General features: G+C 30.3%; 2 protein-coding genes across 9 annotated transcripts; both read right to left on the bottom strand.

The window, feature by feature from the left end:
• Positions 1-194: 194 nt before the first annotated feature.
• Positions 195-3,755, bottom strand: Parp1 (Poly-(ADP-ribose) polymerase). The gene is made up of 5 exons (XM_017909411.1): positions 3,642-3,755; positions 3,152-3,293; positions 2,534-3,075; positions 2,252-2,457; positions 195-2,163 (listed from the first exon to the last, which is right to left on the bottom strand). Exons 1-5 carry the CDS (start codon positions 3,753-3,755, stop codon positions 195-197), a joined length of 2,973 nt encoding a protein of 990 aa, XP_017764900.1.
• Positions 3,756-5,355: 1,600 nt separating this feature from the next.
• Positions 5,356-14,862, bottom strand: MEP-1 (zinc finger protein MEP-1). 8 transcript variants are annotated; one of them, XM_017909431.1, is made up of 10 exons: positions 14,536-14,781; positions 13,183-13,307; positions 11,790-11,882; positions 8,999-11,344; positions 8,819-8,907; positions 8,085-8,222; positions 7,399-7,575; positions 6,828-6,950; positions 6,504-6,608; positions 5,356-6,392 (listed from the first exon to the last, which is right to left on the bottom strand). In XM_017909431.1, exons 3-10 carry the CDS (start codon positions 11,857-11,859, stop codon positions 6,078-6,080), a joined length of 3,363 nt encoding a protein of 1,120 aa, XP_017764920.1. In that variant the 5' UTR covers positions 11,860-11,882; positions 13,183-13,307; positions 14,536-14,781; the 3' UTR covers positions 5,356-6,077. The 8 variants fall into 8 exon arrangements, with proteins under 8 accessions (XP_017764920.1, XP_017764917.1, XP_017764916.1 ...); XM_017909428.1 differs by lacking the exon at positions 14,536-14,781 and adding an exon at positions 14,833-14,862 and having other exon boundaries at positions 6,078-6,392; XM_017909427.1 differs by having other exon boundaries at positions 6,078-6,392; positions 14,703-14,779.
• Between the last annotated feature and the right edge of the window lie 461 nt (positions 14,863-15,323).

Raw genomic sequence — 15,323 nt, 5'->3', positions numbered from 1 at the left:
TAATTTAATATAATAATATAAATTTTCTGTATTATTTATTTATATAAAGAATAAGTTTAGAAATACGTTACATTCATAATATAATAACATCAAAAGTAATATTATTAATAAATTCAAATATTTAAAGCATATAAGTGAATTCTTGAATATAAACTTACTTTTATATTTTAATATTTTCAATGTTTTAAAAAATATTATTCTTTATACTTGAAATTCATTTTCAATAAGTATCGCACTTTTACCTGAGCAATATCATATACAATATATTCATTATATAATAAATGAGATTTTTTTGGAAGCTTAACAGATGTAGCTACACCATATGGTACTTCCACACCATCCTTCATTTTATAAATATCTTCGGGATCAGGTTGTGTTAGACCACGACCCCATATTGAATGTTTACCATTTGGTAACTTCTCAATATAATCTGCTTCATATCTTTCAGACATATTACCTAATGCTACCTCGCAAAGCAATAACAATCCCGTAGGATTTTCGCTATTTGTACAACAATAATTCGCAGATTTGGAAACCATGTCTGCAAAATATATACCTTTGCCAAACATATAACCAGTAACAGGAGCTTCTGGAGGTGCTATTCTTAAGCCCTGAGAAAGAATGCCAGCAAAATTAGTTGTTCTAGAACCGTGCCATAGTAACTTCTTATTAGGTAGTTTCTTGAATGGTTTATATCTACTATCTTCTCCCTGTCTCTTAATAAGAAATACTTCTTCAATTTCAAGTTCATATTGTGTATGAGTCTTTCCATGAGTATTTTCCACGTATTGTTTAATGACTTTATATTCCTCGCTTTCCTTATCCAATACTGTAACTTCACTATTCAATTGCTTGTAATGTACATCAAGTGGATTCTTTGTTTCATCTGTTTTAGTATGTAAAAGTGAATAGCCAATCTCCATTTCAAGCAATACATCTAACATTTCACATTTGGATTGAATTTCTGCCATTGTGTCCAAAACTTTAGGGCCAGATACTCCAAAATTGTGGGGAATTAAATTGTAAAATCTATTAGACGCATCAACCAACTGAACTGTATCAAAGTTCTTCTTTTTCAATACTTCTTGTAGATCTGTTAATACTAAGTATGCCTTTTGGATTTGTTTCTTAGATAATTTTCCAAGTGGCATTTTATCTACATCAATTTCAAATTCTAGCATCACTTTCCTCATACTTGCTTCATCAAAAAGCAATTTTATTAAATCTTGGATTGGTTGTTCTAATTCACTCTTAACATCAGACTCAAGTATTTTTGTTGATGCTTCGTCTCCGTAATTAATATCGACTGGATACATTTTATGTGGTACTTTAACAAAATGTTCTCTTTGACTCCAACTATTTCCACTTTTTTCTTCATATAACGATTCAAACTGTATTATACACTCCTTCAATGGTAAGTTATCCAATTTTGTACCACCAATAGTTGTTCCTATTCTACCCCAACTTCTAAATAACCAGTATTCATTCTTTTTATCATGTTTTAAAATTTGTAACTTATAAAAGCTATTTTTTTTAGTTTGTATATCTGTAAGTATCAATGTAGCTGTATATTTATTCTTATCCTGTTGATATACATGTGCACAATCTTGTAAATCACTAAGTGGATCAACAGTTTCACCTTTTTTTAATTGCAATTTCATTTTACCAGATCCTGACTTTTCAAATACACTTTTACCTTTACTTTTTGTAGCAGTAGATTTTTCTATGATAACGTTAATCCTGTCAGACACATTACCACCCCAACTTGATATAGTTTTCTTTTTAATAAGTGCAATCGCAGACTTTGTATATTCTTTAGCTTCTTCAATAAAGTCTTCAGTAATAACTTGTATGTTAAGCTGTTTAGCTTCTTCCATTTTTTTGCTCATTTTATCTATTTCGTGTTGTGTTGATATAACAGCAGCTACATGTTCATGAATTTTTGAAGTTATATCTCCCCCTAAATGCAAAACTTCTTTCTTTAATGTGTTTTTATCTTTACTTGTATGTCCTATAATGACAAATTGCATATGTTTCAATGGTTTGGCTTTTGCAATAACTTTGGGTCCAGAATCAACATCATCCTCTTTTTTCACTAAACTAGATGTGGATGGTACAGACATCTTTATAATTCGTTTTTTAACTTTATATTTCAAAGATTTACTGTTAGACATTTAAATAGAGATTAATTGTTTTATACATTTACTATAATATATATCCCAATTTATAAATATTTTAAGAAAGTACTTACAGTTCTGGGTAAGTGTCTTTTAAGACTGATGATATTATAAACTTCTTTCTTTTAGGATCTTGTGTAACATTTTCACATTTAGTCCATTCTGTCAAATCTCCAGTACATTTATATCCAATACCTGAATTATATACAAGCTGACCATTACATTTTGTGCATGGCTTTAAAGTTCCAAAACAAATTGCATCTGATAAACGATCTATTATCTACAGTAAAAAATATTTTAATGACTTAAATACTTATTTTCTAAAAAATAAAAATAAACTTATTAATAAAACATACAGTGGATACGCCTTCTGGAATATGTTGTTCGTTTTTTTCCAACATAGCAATGAGATCAGGTTTTTTTATAGAAGATAATATGTCTCTAACTGCAAATAATTCATCATTTTGTTTTTTCATTTCTTTCTCTTCTTCTGCATCTTCTGGTTCTTCTTTAATTTTCTTAATTGGTGGAGCATCGTCTGATTTCATCTTTGGTAAAACAGTTTTAATTTTCTTTTTATCATCTTTAGAAAGATCTTCATTGCCAGGAATTGCATCACCACTTTCATAAAAATCTAAACTTTCTCTTATTTTGGCAAAACATTCAAGATGATACCATCTATCTATACCACCATATCTTCTACCTTGTTCACTTTCGAAATCTTTCTTTGATATTCTTATCTCACCTTTCACTATTCTTTCTTCACAAGCTTTACAAGTTGATTTATTAGATTTTGCATATTGAACTAAAAAATCACGTAATGGGCCAATATTTTTGGCAGTAGCATTACGTTTTCTTTGTTTTCCAGATGCAGGTAAAGGCAAGTTAAATGATTCTTCTACAAAAGTAAAATCTCATTTAAATTACTTTATTACACAACATTAAACATAATTTAAAATACTCTACAAACAAACCAATTTTCTTTTGAAGTTCCTTTTGATCTTCCCAACGAATATTATCAAAGTTACTAAAATCTGCAGTAGTTTTTGGTCTTTGTTTCATAAAAAAGCAAGTTGGATGATACCACTTTGGTATCATTCCATCATGAACAGGACTCTAAGAGTCAAAAAATACGATTTGTTAACATCTTAAAACAATATAATTTTTACAATGCATCATAAAAAATATAGATAACTTAGATGTCATTATTAAATAATTTTAATAAATATTCATAATTCTTTCGAAATTAAATGTACAGAAAATAATTTATATCATAATGCAATTTTCATAAATATATTACATTTAACATTTTATCATATTTTTTACTTTTACTACATCAATTACTATTATATTACATAACATCGATAAACTTAAGTAATAATAGAAGATAAAAATATCTATAATTTAGAAATAATGTGATCACATATAAATTTATATAAAATTATTATCTTTGATATTGCGTACCTGAACAATAACAGCAAGTCTTAACGAATCCTTTTCAATAGATTTCTTACAATTTTGACAAGAAGCCCGTGAGCTTTTTGCATATTCGACAGAATAAGGTAAGTCAATATTCATTGTTCTGTTATTCTTTGTTCAATGATTTTACTTTTGAAGCAAATCACTAAAGTCCTTTCAATGAATGTAGGCAATGAGTGTTACCCGCCAAATCCTGATACATTTGGAAATTCAGTATAGTTCCTCTTTCAGTTACGACGTATTTCAGATAATAGATTTACAATAAAACAATAAAAATTCTCCTAACAACCATATGTCACGTTAATTTTGTTTATTCGTATTAATTCAAATTATATTTCAAAAATACATGTTAAATATTTTAATATAGATTGTTAACCAAACAAATTTAAACCGGAAATAATATTCTATTTCCTTAAATTTTAGAACTTACCTTTATTATATTGTTGTTACACGTGCATTTATATTTTAATCTTAACAAAACAAATAATCTTAAAAAAATTTGTTTTAATATAAGATCTTTTATTTAGTTTAGAAAATTATTCAAAATTATTCTTTTCAATTTTCGTTCACAATCAGTGGTTAAAATATGAAACGTAATTTATTTTAATATACGTTTAATATAAAATTGTTATATATTTTTTAAAATACAATATTACTTTTTAACATGTTATAATTAATAATTTGTTTATTTATGTAGTACATATTTTATTTATTAGTATTGTATTTTATACATGGTATAGAATTACAAATATGCACTCAGTACGAATTATAAATGATTCCATTAAAATACACAAAGCATTTAAAATATATCTACATACTCTTGTAAATTGCACTATATTACATGCAATTTAAAGGATATTTGAAATAAACTGTGAATAGTAATACAATGTTGGTACACTTTATTTTTATAATCATATAATATTGTACAAATTATTACAGTAAACTATATATTTCTGTAATTACGTCTATGAATGTTTCTCTGTTTTACCAACGTAGCTTGCCGTAAAAGTGGCTGACAAGTGGTAGTAGAATTAAATAATACAACCATACAGTGTAAAAATGCACTATGTTATTTTCTTTGTCGAATGCAATTTTTTTCCTCTAAAATTATTTCCTACAATAACGTACAAAACTTATTACGAAAAGATTGAAATTATTAAATTAAATCTGTTACTTTTTTCGACTATCTACATATTCATATAAGCTTATAAATTCATAGTGCTTACAAGAAGATAATTAATTGTCCCTTCTTATACCACGCTATCACTATACTAGAATAATTTTACATATTTATATATATAATATTTTTCTAGATATTATATATATACATATATAAATATATATGTTTAAATGTTGCGATGTTCGTACTAACAAGTTCGGTGTTTTATGATAAATATATCATTTCAACAGAAAAAATGTATACACATATGCGTGCCATCCTATTTTATTGATATAATCGTTTATATTATACTCTATGTTAATGTACATTTTTGTTTATATAAGAGCGCAAAACTAAAACTTAATGTTTTATTACAATGTCTGCGACGAAAAATTTCAACTTATAGCAATAGATACAATTTACAACTTCAAAAGATTTTTGATTTTATAACTTACTTCATACACACAACTTTACGAGATATTACAAATTAAGTAAAGTATTATAAATTCCACATTCGTCGCTTAAAAGTATGATGGCGAAATTAGAAAAAGAGAAGGTATACATGAGATAGAAAAAAAGTGAGAAAAACTATTGATATTCATTATGTACCAAAAAAATCGCGAAACAGTCTAGGGCACTCGCGTTAATTAGTACAATTTATTATTTGATATATCGTTCAGAAATTTCTTCGCAACATGACGCGTAGACACATCGAATATATAGAGTTAGGACAATTTATCGTTCATTGTCCTACGTAATTGTATTAGCGTTAATAACAAAATAGAATTAATTCAAATATATTTGTCTTAGAAAAAGAATTTATATTATTAGTGAATTTACTATTTAAGAGTGATTCGCAGTATGACATGTGAGTGTCGCATAAAATGTAAATATACTTCGTATTTATAGGTTTTCATAGGCGTGTAGGTCAGGAATATGCAGCTCTAGGATTAACCAAGGAATTAGACTGAAGGCCACCCTTTAATATTTTTACAGTCTATTTTATCTATGTCTGATAACAACAATAAAAATTCTTAAATAAATATATAGGTATAATCATTGATGGAATATTATTACGCAATCAACTAGTTTTTTTGCCAAGAGTTGTAGATTTATGTGTTGTAATTGCGTCTTAAGCATAATATGCATACACATGTACACGGCACGTCAGTCATTGTATACTACAATGACCGGTATGGAGTACCTCAAAATTACGTGAAATTCAGTAAGACAAGACACATGTATCACTCTGCTGATCATTGCTATTTTCCTCTGCCTTGAGATGTACCCGACCTGGTTGTAGGTTTTGCTGGTTGTGGAATAATTGTAATTTCATCATTAATCTTCAGTGGCTTCAGAAGGGAGTCATTGGATCTGGACGATGGAGATGAAGGTGTGTTCTTCTTATCCATTACTCGTTTAGCTACGACACTATGTGCCGAATATACATGATTTTCAAACTGCTTATACATTCCAAACGTGGCAGTGCAAACTGTACATTTATAAGATAGATGCGCCGGTTTTAATGTCATTCCATGATCTCGCGCAACATGATTTAGTAATTTCCATTGATATACCTAAAAATTAAGATCCACAACCCTCAAGTATTTTGCTGTTTAAATTTATACCTCCCAATTTCACACGCATATCATTTTGAATGCTGAGCAATATAAACAGTATAAACTTACCCTGCCGCAAGCGGGACAGCGACCTGCATCTTTTCCTCTGTTTGCAGCTTCTTGCATGCTGGATGTAACCAAACCATGAGAACCAAGTAAATGTCTTTCTAGACCCTGTAACAATAAAAATATAATACTATTATTATTGAGTTTTTTATGGATACAAATATTAAAACTATCACGATTAAAAAAGCGGCAAATACATAGTCAATATTAATTGATAAATAAATAAATATAGAGAGATATTAATTTTTACATTATATAATTTACTCTATATGTTATTTGTCATCATTTCATATATAAATTTATATATAAAATTGTACAATTGTGTACCTGATCTGTGAAAAACCGAAACTGACATTTTTGGCAATTCAATGGAGGTCTATTATAAATCATCTTTGGATGTATTTTTACTTTGTGAATCCATTGCATATGGTTACGTAGTTGTTCTAAATCCTGAAAAAGAAGAAGAAAAGGGAACTTTACATAAGAGCTAAAGTAATCCAAGTTTACAATATACAATGAATAATAGTTATAATATTATTCAATTTAATAAAATGTTATACTAAAATTATGTAAATATAAAATATTAGATTGGGTAAAAAGTAATTTGCCATATGTGATTCATAATTTCTATGACTATTTTTAATTTTAGTTCACATCTTCCTAAAAAAATTCTTGAATTCTTAAAAAAAAAATTAATCCTGAGTTATTCTCTAAGTTGAAATTACATAATACATCAATTTTTAGTTACACTGTAAACTTTTTGAAATCCATAAAAAATACAGTTAAATAAATGACACAAAATGCATCTGTATTTATAATCCACATAAGGATTTTTCAAGATACAAAATAATAAAAAAGATGATAAAATATTTTACAATTAATCTAATATCTAACTTACTTTAATATAGCCATCGCAGATCTCACATATAACAAATGTGGTTTTTCCTCCAGACTTTGATGAAGTACCAGAACCAGGAATTGATGTTTGTGATGTTGTACGTGGTAAAGGAGTTATAGATATACTTGGTTGACTTAACAATTTTGCTGTAGGATTTTTAGGACTCGCTGTTGTGTTCTGAAAAATATAAAATACACTAATTATTTTAAATATAATTATACTGCAGGATATAATTACTCCTTCTTGATTAAATAATGTTATACACTGTCAAACTGTATGTCACTTAAGAATTTTATGTTTTAAATATATTTTAAGTAGTAGTTATTATCAATCAATTTTACAAAGGCAATAGAAATTGTCAATGAATTTCTTCAAAGTTTAAAAACAATGTAAAATTATACCCATATAAAATTAAACATTTCCATAATGCAAAATACTACAGGGATCAAAATACATTGTTCAAATTAATAATTACAAAACTAGTTGCACTGCACACTAATGATATGTTTAGCTATAACTTTACACATATTGTTAACTCCTATAAGCAATTGTGTACAGCTTTATTATGTCAATCTCAAGAAATTGGTTATAAAAGCTGTTTTGCACCTGTGGAACACATTATCCATGCGATCACAAATCTTACAAAATCAATTTAATCTTCCTGGTACGTTCCAATAATTATTTACCTGTGACGAGGACAATCTAGAGAGAGAGTCGATTACGTTGGGTACAAGTGCAATGGGTGTGGGTTGACCGGAACTGCCGCCGCTACTGCTACTCACTCCCGAGACAGCCGACATGACAGTCCCAGAGCCACCCACCACCTGTCACCACCCATATATTTTTTTACAAATTTTCAAATTTTTATTTACTTAAATTTGTGAACCTGTAGTTTTTTTTTTTATAAATACTGATAAAACCAGAATGACCCAATACAAATTCAAAACAGAAAATTAATATATGCTATTAGTGAATAAATAGAATATAGAACACCTAAATATGAATAAATGAAATAAGTACACAATTCTTTCCTTATTATAATAATGTTAATTAAATTAATTATTTTTTCAATTTAATACATAAAATATGGTGAGATAAATTTATCAAATATTTTTTAAACATTGTATTTTGATATTGACAATATTATTACAGAAAAAATTAAGGAAATATACTGTGCATATCATATGTGTGCTTATACATTGTAACTAAGATATATTACTTCAGGGGCATGACTTTTGATGATTATCATTGCCCATGATATTATTAAATTATAACAAAAGTTATAATGTTTGAGTAAATTCAATATGCAACATAATTTTTTGATATTCACAAAAAATTGCGCGTACATATACTATTATAAAAATACTTAAATTTCGTTTATTATTAAAAAAAAACCAGTAAAAACTGAAAACATTTTTACCTGGAATATTTGGTTACTACCAAACTGGTATGAAGTAGGGACCAATAAACCAGACGATGTTGGACGATACATCATTCCTGCAACGTTATCTAAAACATCATAATATGTTACAATAGAATTAAACAATGCATCCAATTCAACATAATATGTTATGATTAATCTTATATATTAAAAACGTACCTTGTCGCATTGTTGTACCACCCGGTCGTAACGTTTTCAAATCTGAATATCTCGGTTGCATAGGAGGCCTTCCCCTTCCGCGACCAGTAGCTGAAGCAGGTAGTAATTTTGGTAAAAGTGGCTGAGGTCCCTTACCGCTCATTGCCATTGCAAGAGCACTGGGGTTAGTCGGTCCAACAGGTCTTGTTCGATTTAATCTTGGAATTTTTGCAGGAGGTTCCCAATCAGCAGCTGGTTCTAGATTTTTTTCTGGTCTGAATTTCTTAGTACAAGCAAGTATATGTCGAGTTAATTTGCCCTTTTGGTTATCTTCAAATGGACAATTAGGACACTGATGAAAAGCTGGACCCCTTTCCAACCTCCCACGAGTATTATGTTCTGCTTCCATGTGGAATAAGATATCATGAGGACTACGTACTTCGACTGGACAAAAATTACACTTGTAAACATAATTGCGCATATGTGGAGTTTCTAAATGATGTTGCATGACTAAAGTTGATTCTGTTTTAAAATTACAGAATTCACATTTTTTCAGTTCTAAATGGAATGGTTCATTATTTTCTTTACTAAATTCTAGGTTCTTAATGAGTGAATTTATAGCTAGTTGAGTTTCAGCTGAGGTGCTACCTTTGCCTTGTTTACGTTTTTGAGTCCGTAAAAGATCAGTTTGCACATATTCTTGAACAAGATTCACTCCAATTTGCATGAAAAATTTTCCCAGTGGTAAATCAAAATATGTCAGTACTTTATTCCTATCATCTTGTCGTATATCTTGTTTATCACTTATATTATTAAATCCAGAATCAGTTATGTCTAATGAATTGTCACCTCTATCTTCTTCCTTTTTACCTTTACAATTTCCTTCATTATCACTTTCTTCACTTTTATCTTTATTTTTTTGACTCACATCCAGTGAATCTTCATCATATTCCTCTCCTTTATTTTCTTCTGTGCATCTTTTGCTTCTTTCTTCTTTTTCTTGTTCTTCTAAGCATTTCTCCAATTTTGTAACAAATTCTTTTAATGGTTTCAGAGGTGGTTTTTCATATACATATGGTACTATAAAAGATGGGGCTTCTACTACAAACATATCATCAGTTAAAGTAGGTAATATAGGAGGTGTTACTGTAGGTGTGACTGTAGTCATACTCGTGGTTTTAGGACTTAACTGTGCAGTTTTTGAAGTCATGGGCACAGGGGTAATAGTTGTCCTCATATTAGAATACATAGGTTGTGTTGTCATTCCCATTGGAACTACTGAAAATGAGCTAGTACTAGAAACAGTATGATGAGGTTTACTGTTACTCACAGGAACACCACCACGCCCAGAAAGTATAGAATTTGTGTCTATAATAACTAAAGTAGGTTCTTTCTTTCCTCCTTTTACAGATTTACTGCCTGCAGCAATTTCTACCAGCCGTTTAGTATCATTAACTACAATAGTAGTTTTACTATTTTTGACTGGTGATTTTAGTTTAGAATTTTCTTTGTCTTTACTATCAACACCAGCCAGAGGATCCTCTGGCTTAATTTCTTCAATGTCTGAACCATCGTCATCTACTTCCTCTTCCTCTATTTCTTTTTCTATATAACTTGTCCTCTTAATGTTACGAGAACTTCTTCTTGGTGTAATACTACTAAGATCTACTTGCTTTCTTGATTTTCTTTGTTTTGGGTCTTTATTAGCACGTTCTGGAGAAGTATTATGACCATTCTTTGCACTATCAGTTATTTCTTCAATATCAGGACTATCGCAACTTCCATTTTCTTCACAAATTTTCACATCAGATGTATCCATACTGCTATCAGCAATTTCGCTACTGTCATTAAGTTGTATATCACTACTGCCTGATAGATTTTTATTATCCTTAAGGGCAGAATTTTTCATAGTGAACACATCGTCATTATCAGAGTGTATTTCAGTTATGCTTTCATCAAGACATTCAACATCTGAGTTATTACTCTGTTCATCAACTTCCATAGCCTCACATGATGTGTTTTTACACTTATCTTCAGTCTTAGACACTTCACTAAAATTGTTCATCTCACTGACACCCTCAGATGATTTAGACATTTTAGAGCCATTTTCTGACTCTGACATTTCACTCCCTTTAATTCTACTTTGTGTTATCCCATTCCGTTCACTATTTTCAGATTTTAAACCCCTTTCTTCAATTTCAACTTCCATTCTAGGTTTATCCTCTTCATCTTCTTTTCCATTTGCCTCTCTGTCCTCTCTTACTACACTACTAATTTCTTTTGACACAAGTTTGGATATATTAGTATCTGCATCAATGAATTCTTCTTTGTCATTATAATCTCCATTAACCCCATTTGGAATCACATCTGCAAAACATAAAACATTTTGATATAAATAAAAATCTGTTTTAATGTTAAGTATACATGTTACTTAAATATTATATGATAAATGAAGCAGACTATTAGTATTTTTACACAAAACTAATTATAGAATATTAATTACATTAGTCGATAAGTCAATGAAATATATTTGTTATTGACAATTACAATGGTATATAATTAGGCAAAAATAATATATTAATATCTTCTATATGTCCACATGATAAACTATACTTTTTAAATGATATCCAATTTCAATTAAATATTATAAAGTATTGTAAAATAATGCCCTCAAAAGGGATAAAAACCTAATTGTGGTGTCACTTTTCAGTAATAACAGAAGAAAAACATAAAGTAAATACAAAAATAAGTATTCAAAAAATAAGTAATCAAAAGGGTTGTTCTAAGAGTTTCAAACAGGGGCAGACCATACCTTTGAGAACCTTATCAGGACTGGCCTGAGATGAGTCCTTAATAGGGGGTTCTTCCAGCGTGCCTTCCATGGGGCCACCACTGTACAGTTGATCTAAACAGTTAATAAGAACACAGGAATAAGCGGCTCGTGGCGACGACGCGTTTCATTACATTGACGATGTGAACGCGAGGGCGGGGAGAGAGAGAGGGAATTTTTAGCGGGGCCGAATTTTTCAAAATGGCGCTGCGAATTCCGTACTCCTATTTCCTTGTTCCCATAACCAACAAAGTTTGTGGTACGTTGCTTTCCAGTCAACGCGTTGCCGAAATACATTCGTTTAGTCCGAAAAAATCTTGGCACACGCAGTTGTAAAAGTGATTAGAGAATAGACAGTCACCCGTGGATAAAAATGATCGGATGAGCGAAGTCCTGTGAAGTAGCTTGAATGGTTAGCGTCTCTCAGTCAGTCACCTGCACTCGCCAGCCACCGCGTCCGAGCGCCAGCCAGTCAGCCCTCCGCCGTACCTCTCCACAGTCAACCTTCACAACCTACCAACCTACACCTATACCTACAACTTACACATTGAACTTTCGCCTTTCGTATGCATCCACAGATGTATAAACATACATGTAGTCATACGCACACACGACCTATCAACTCGCCATCCATAGGTGAGCGCGCGAGCGCACAACCTTCCGAACTCTATACTACATGTCGGACAACACGCCAACCACCTACAGAACAACCCTATGACCTACCGAATCCGATCATGACAGATTGATTTTCCACAACGATACTGCACTTAAACAGATTTTCCTTACAAATATTCAATGATATAAATCTATGTGACTTGGAAACTGCGAACGAGTAAACATTCTAATACGGATTGATGTACGTGACAAAGAAGGAACTAGATAAACGCGGACCATTTTGTCAGATTATCTATATAGATCTGATTCACCCGATCAACGTTCTTATTCAAGGTTTTACTAGATTTTTTCGAGTTACGGTTTAAATTCATATTAAATAGTTTAAAATTCCATCGATAAATTTGATTCAATATATCAAGTACAACAAATCTGAATTACAATCTTTCTATGAATCCATTTGAAGGGCGCAGCATTTCTCTAAAAGATGCTGAGTATATTTTAACCTACACCAATGTTCATCTTGATGCAGCATGCATCATTGTTGAAAGTGTCAATAATACTATTTAAAATTTGGTAAACGTAAAAAAAGAATTTAATGCATAATCGTAATTGAAAATATGAGGAATTCCATTCAGTATGCTCGTTCGATGCATGTCTCGTGCTACTTAACTCGCTGTCCACGAATCCCGGCAGATCTATGAGGTAATGGAACGCGTACGAACTCTATCCGTCTCCTGTCACCAAGCACAAATATACGCACCTGACCGCTTGCTGTCCTAAACGATTTTCTGATACCGCGACATTTTCACAACCTGCAATCTTCAGTGGCGGCGGTGGAGCTACGATTTGTCCTTATACACACGATACACGGTTTATTCACAAAACCTGTAAATAGTGAACATTCATCGCTGAAAATTAGGCACCAGAGGGCAGGCGCAACGTTGGAAACGTTAAAAAGTTATGCCCAGGGCCGTCGCAAAATCATGGGCTCTTTTTACGAGGATTAAGTACAAATAAAACTACAAAGAGTCATGGAACAGAAAAAAGAATTTCATGATATATATTTCATCTTGACGCTTCTTAATCATTATTTGACTATTTTCCGTATAAATATCATTACTTTCATAAACATCGTATAAAAAAATAGAAAAAACAGATTTTTAGAAATATTATATGAATTTCCTACTTCGATAAAAGTAAAACAATGAAATTGTTTAAATATTTCTGTTTATCTTTGGTTTCTTCGTTTATCTTAAAAAAAGTGAGCATTATAAACAACACAAATTGTTTAAGATACGTCAAACACAAAAGAAGATTATGGTTAAATTACTTTCTATTTTAGTATATTATAAATGCTTTGAAATAAAAAAATATACAACTATATAAATTAAAATTTAATAATTGAAATTAAAAATATTAATACATAACATTTTATTTACTCTACGGAATAAAAATCGTGATTCTATCGGAATTTTAATCATTTACATACAGCACTTTTCTTAGAATTTTACTTTGTACTTTGCTGATCATGCACTTAAGTAAGCAAAATAATGGTGTAAAATCATACCACTCAAAGAATAAAACACTCTGTCTCGATATATATAATTTCATATTAAAATAAATTATTAATGATAGTCTTCGTCATCGAACAAATGGATTGAACATGAAAATGATGAAAATAAATTATATTATAAAATCTACTTAACAATTTTCAATATATAAATATTATTGAAATATTTGATGAAATTTATTTAACTATGCGAACGTTTGTAATTAATAGAAATCAATATATTATAAATAAGTCCTATTATCATAGCAATAATAATCCGTTTAAATTACAAATTACTAGAAGAATGTAAACATTAGTATGTACGTTCAAAATAAATTTCCATCGAGACAATTTAATTAACAAGAGATAAGAGGAAGTTAAAAAGTATGGGGAATGCGCAAGGGAATTGAGAGGATCGACACGGCCCTGGTTATATTGTGTTATTCGGTACCACAACTGTACAAATCATAAAATCCAACAAATCAATTGCAAGTTCTTTGACGTTTTCATAGAATTAATATTTTGTTTTTATCTACGATCAAAAGCTGAAACACTCATGTTTACTGATTTATTGAAATTTAGAAAGCTGCCGCCATTTCTTCATAAGGGCTGGCTTAACTGTCGAACAGCTGCCGTGGTGGTCGCTAGCCGATCGCGATTATCCCCCCAAAGAGGACTAATAATCGAAACACACACACATCGCAAATGCCGCGCTATTTAAATTCACTGACCGTTCGGAGCACTGATAAATATTCGGCTACACACGCGACTCCTTCGACACTTGATATACACCGTTTTTATATCAAAATTATTCACATATACTTTATGTTTATTTGGGTTGACGTCACTGATCCTTCTTACCTTCGTCGTCGAAAACTGCCAAGATGGCGACGATAATCACGTGACAGTAAATTTTATGACGTACGCGTAATGTTAAAGGGACGAAACGACCAGTAGCGTTTGTTATATATAGTCACGTGACTAGCTACACGTGCACATCCAATGAGAAGCTCTCCCAAGAATAAGGACAATCTGCAATTGCAACAATGTATAGTAATAGGGTTGACTAACAAGCCCCCGCCCTTTTGTATAGGTTCTTTAGGGAGACACTCCTCATATGGTTTAATATCTAAAAACTTATTTTGTTACTTTTATAAATATTACGTATAAAATATTTATTATTTAAACTATATATATAGTATACATTATATATTATATGTATATATATTATATAATATATTACATATATAAAACGACGCAAACATTTTTATTGCATAGAATTATTTTTTTATGATATTAAAAACATTACTTTATTTATGTGCAATTAAGCACACAATTTTAACATTTTTAAT

Source organism: Eufriesea mexicana, unplaced genomic scaffold (assembly GCF_001483705.2).
Source record: "Eufriesea mexicana isolate 0111107269 unplaced genomic scaffold, ASM148370v2 scaffold18034, whole genome shotgun sequence".
Lineage (NCBI taxonomy): Eukaryota > Metazoa > Arthropoda > Insecta > Hymenoptera > Apidae > Eufriesea > Eufriesea mexicana.
This window is presented reverse-complemented; position numbering and strand designations above follow the sequence as displayed.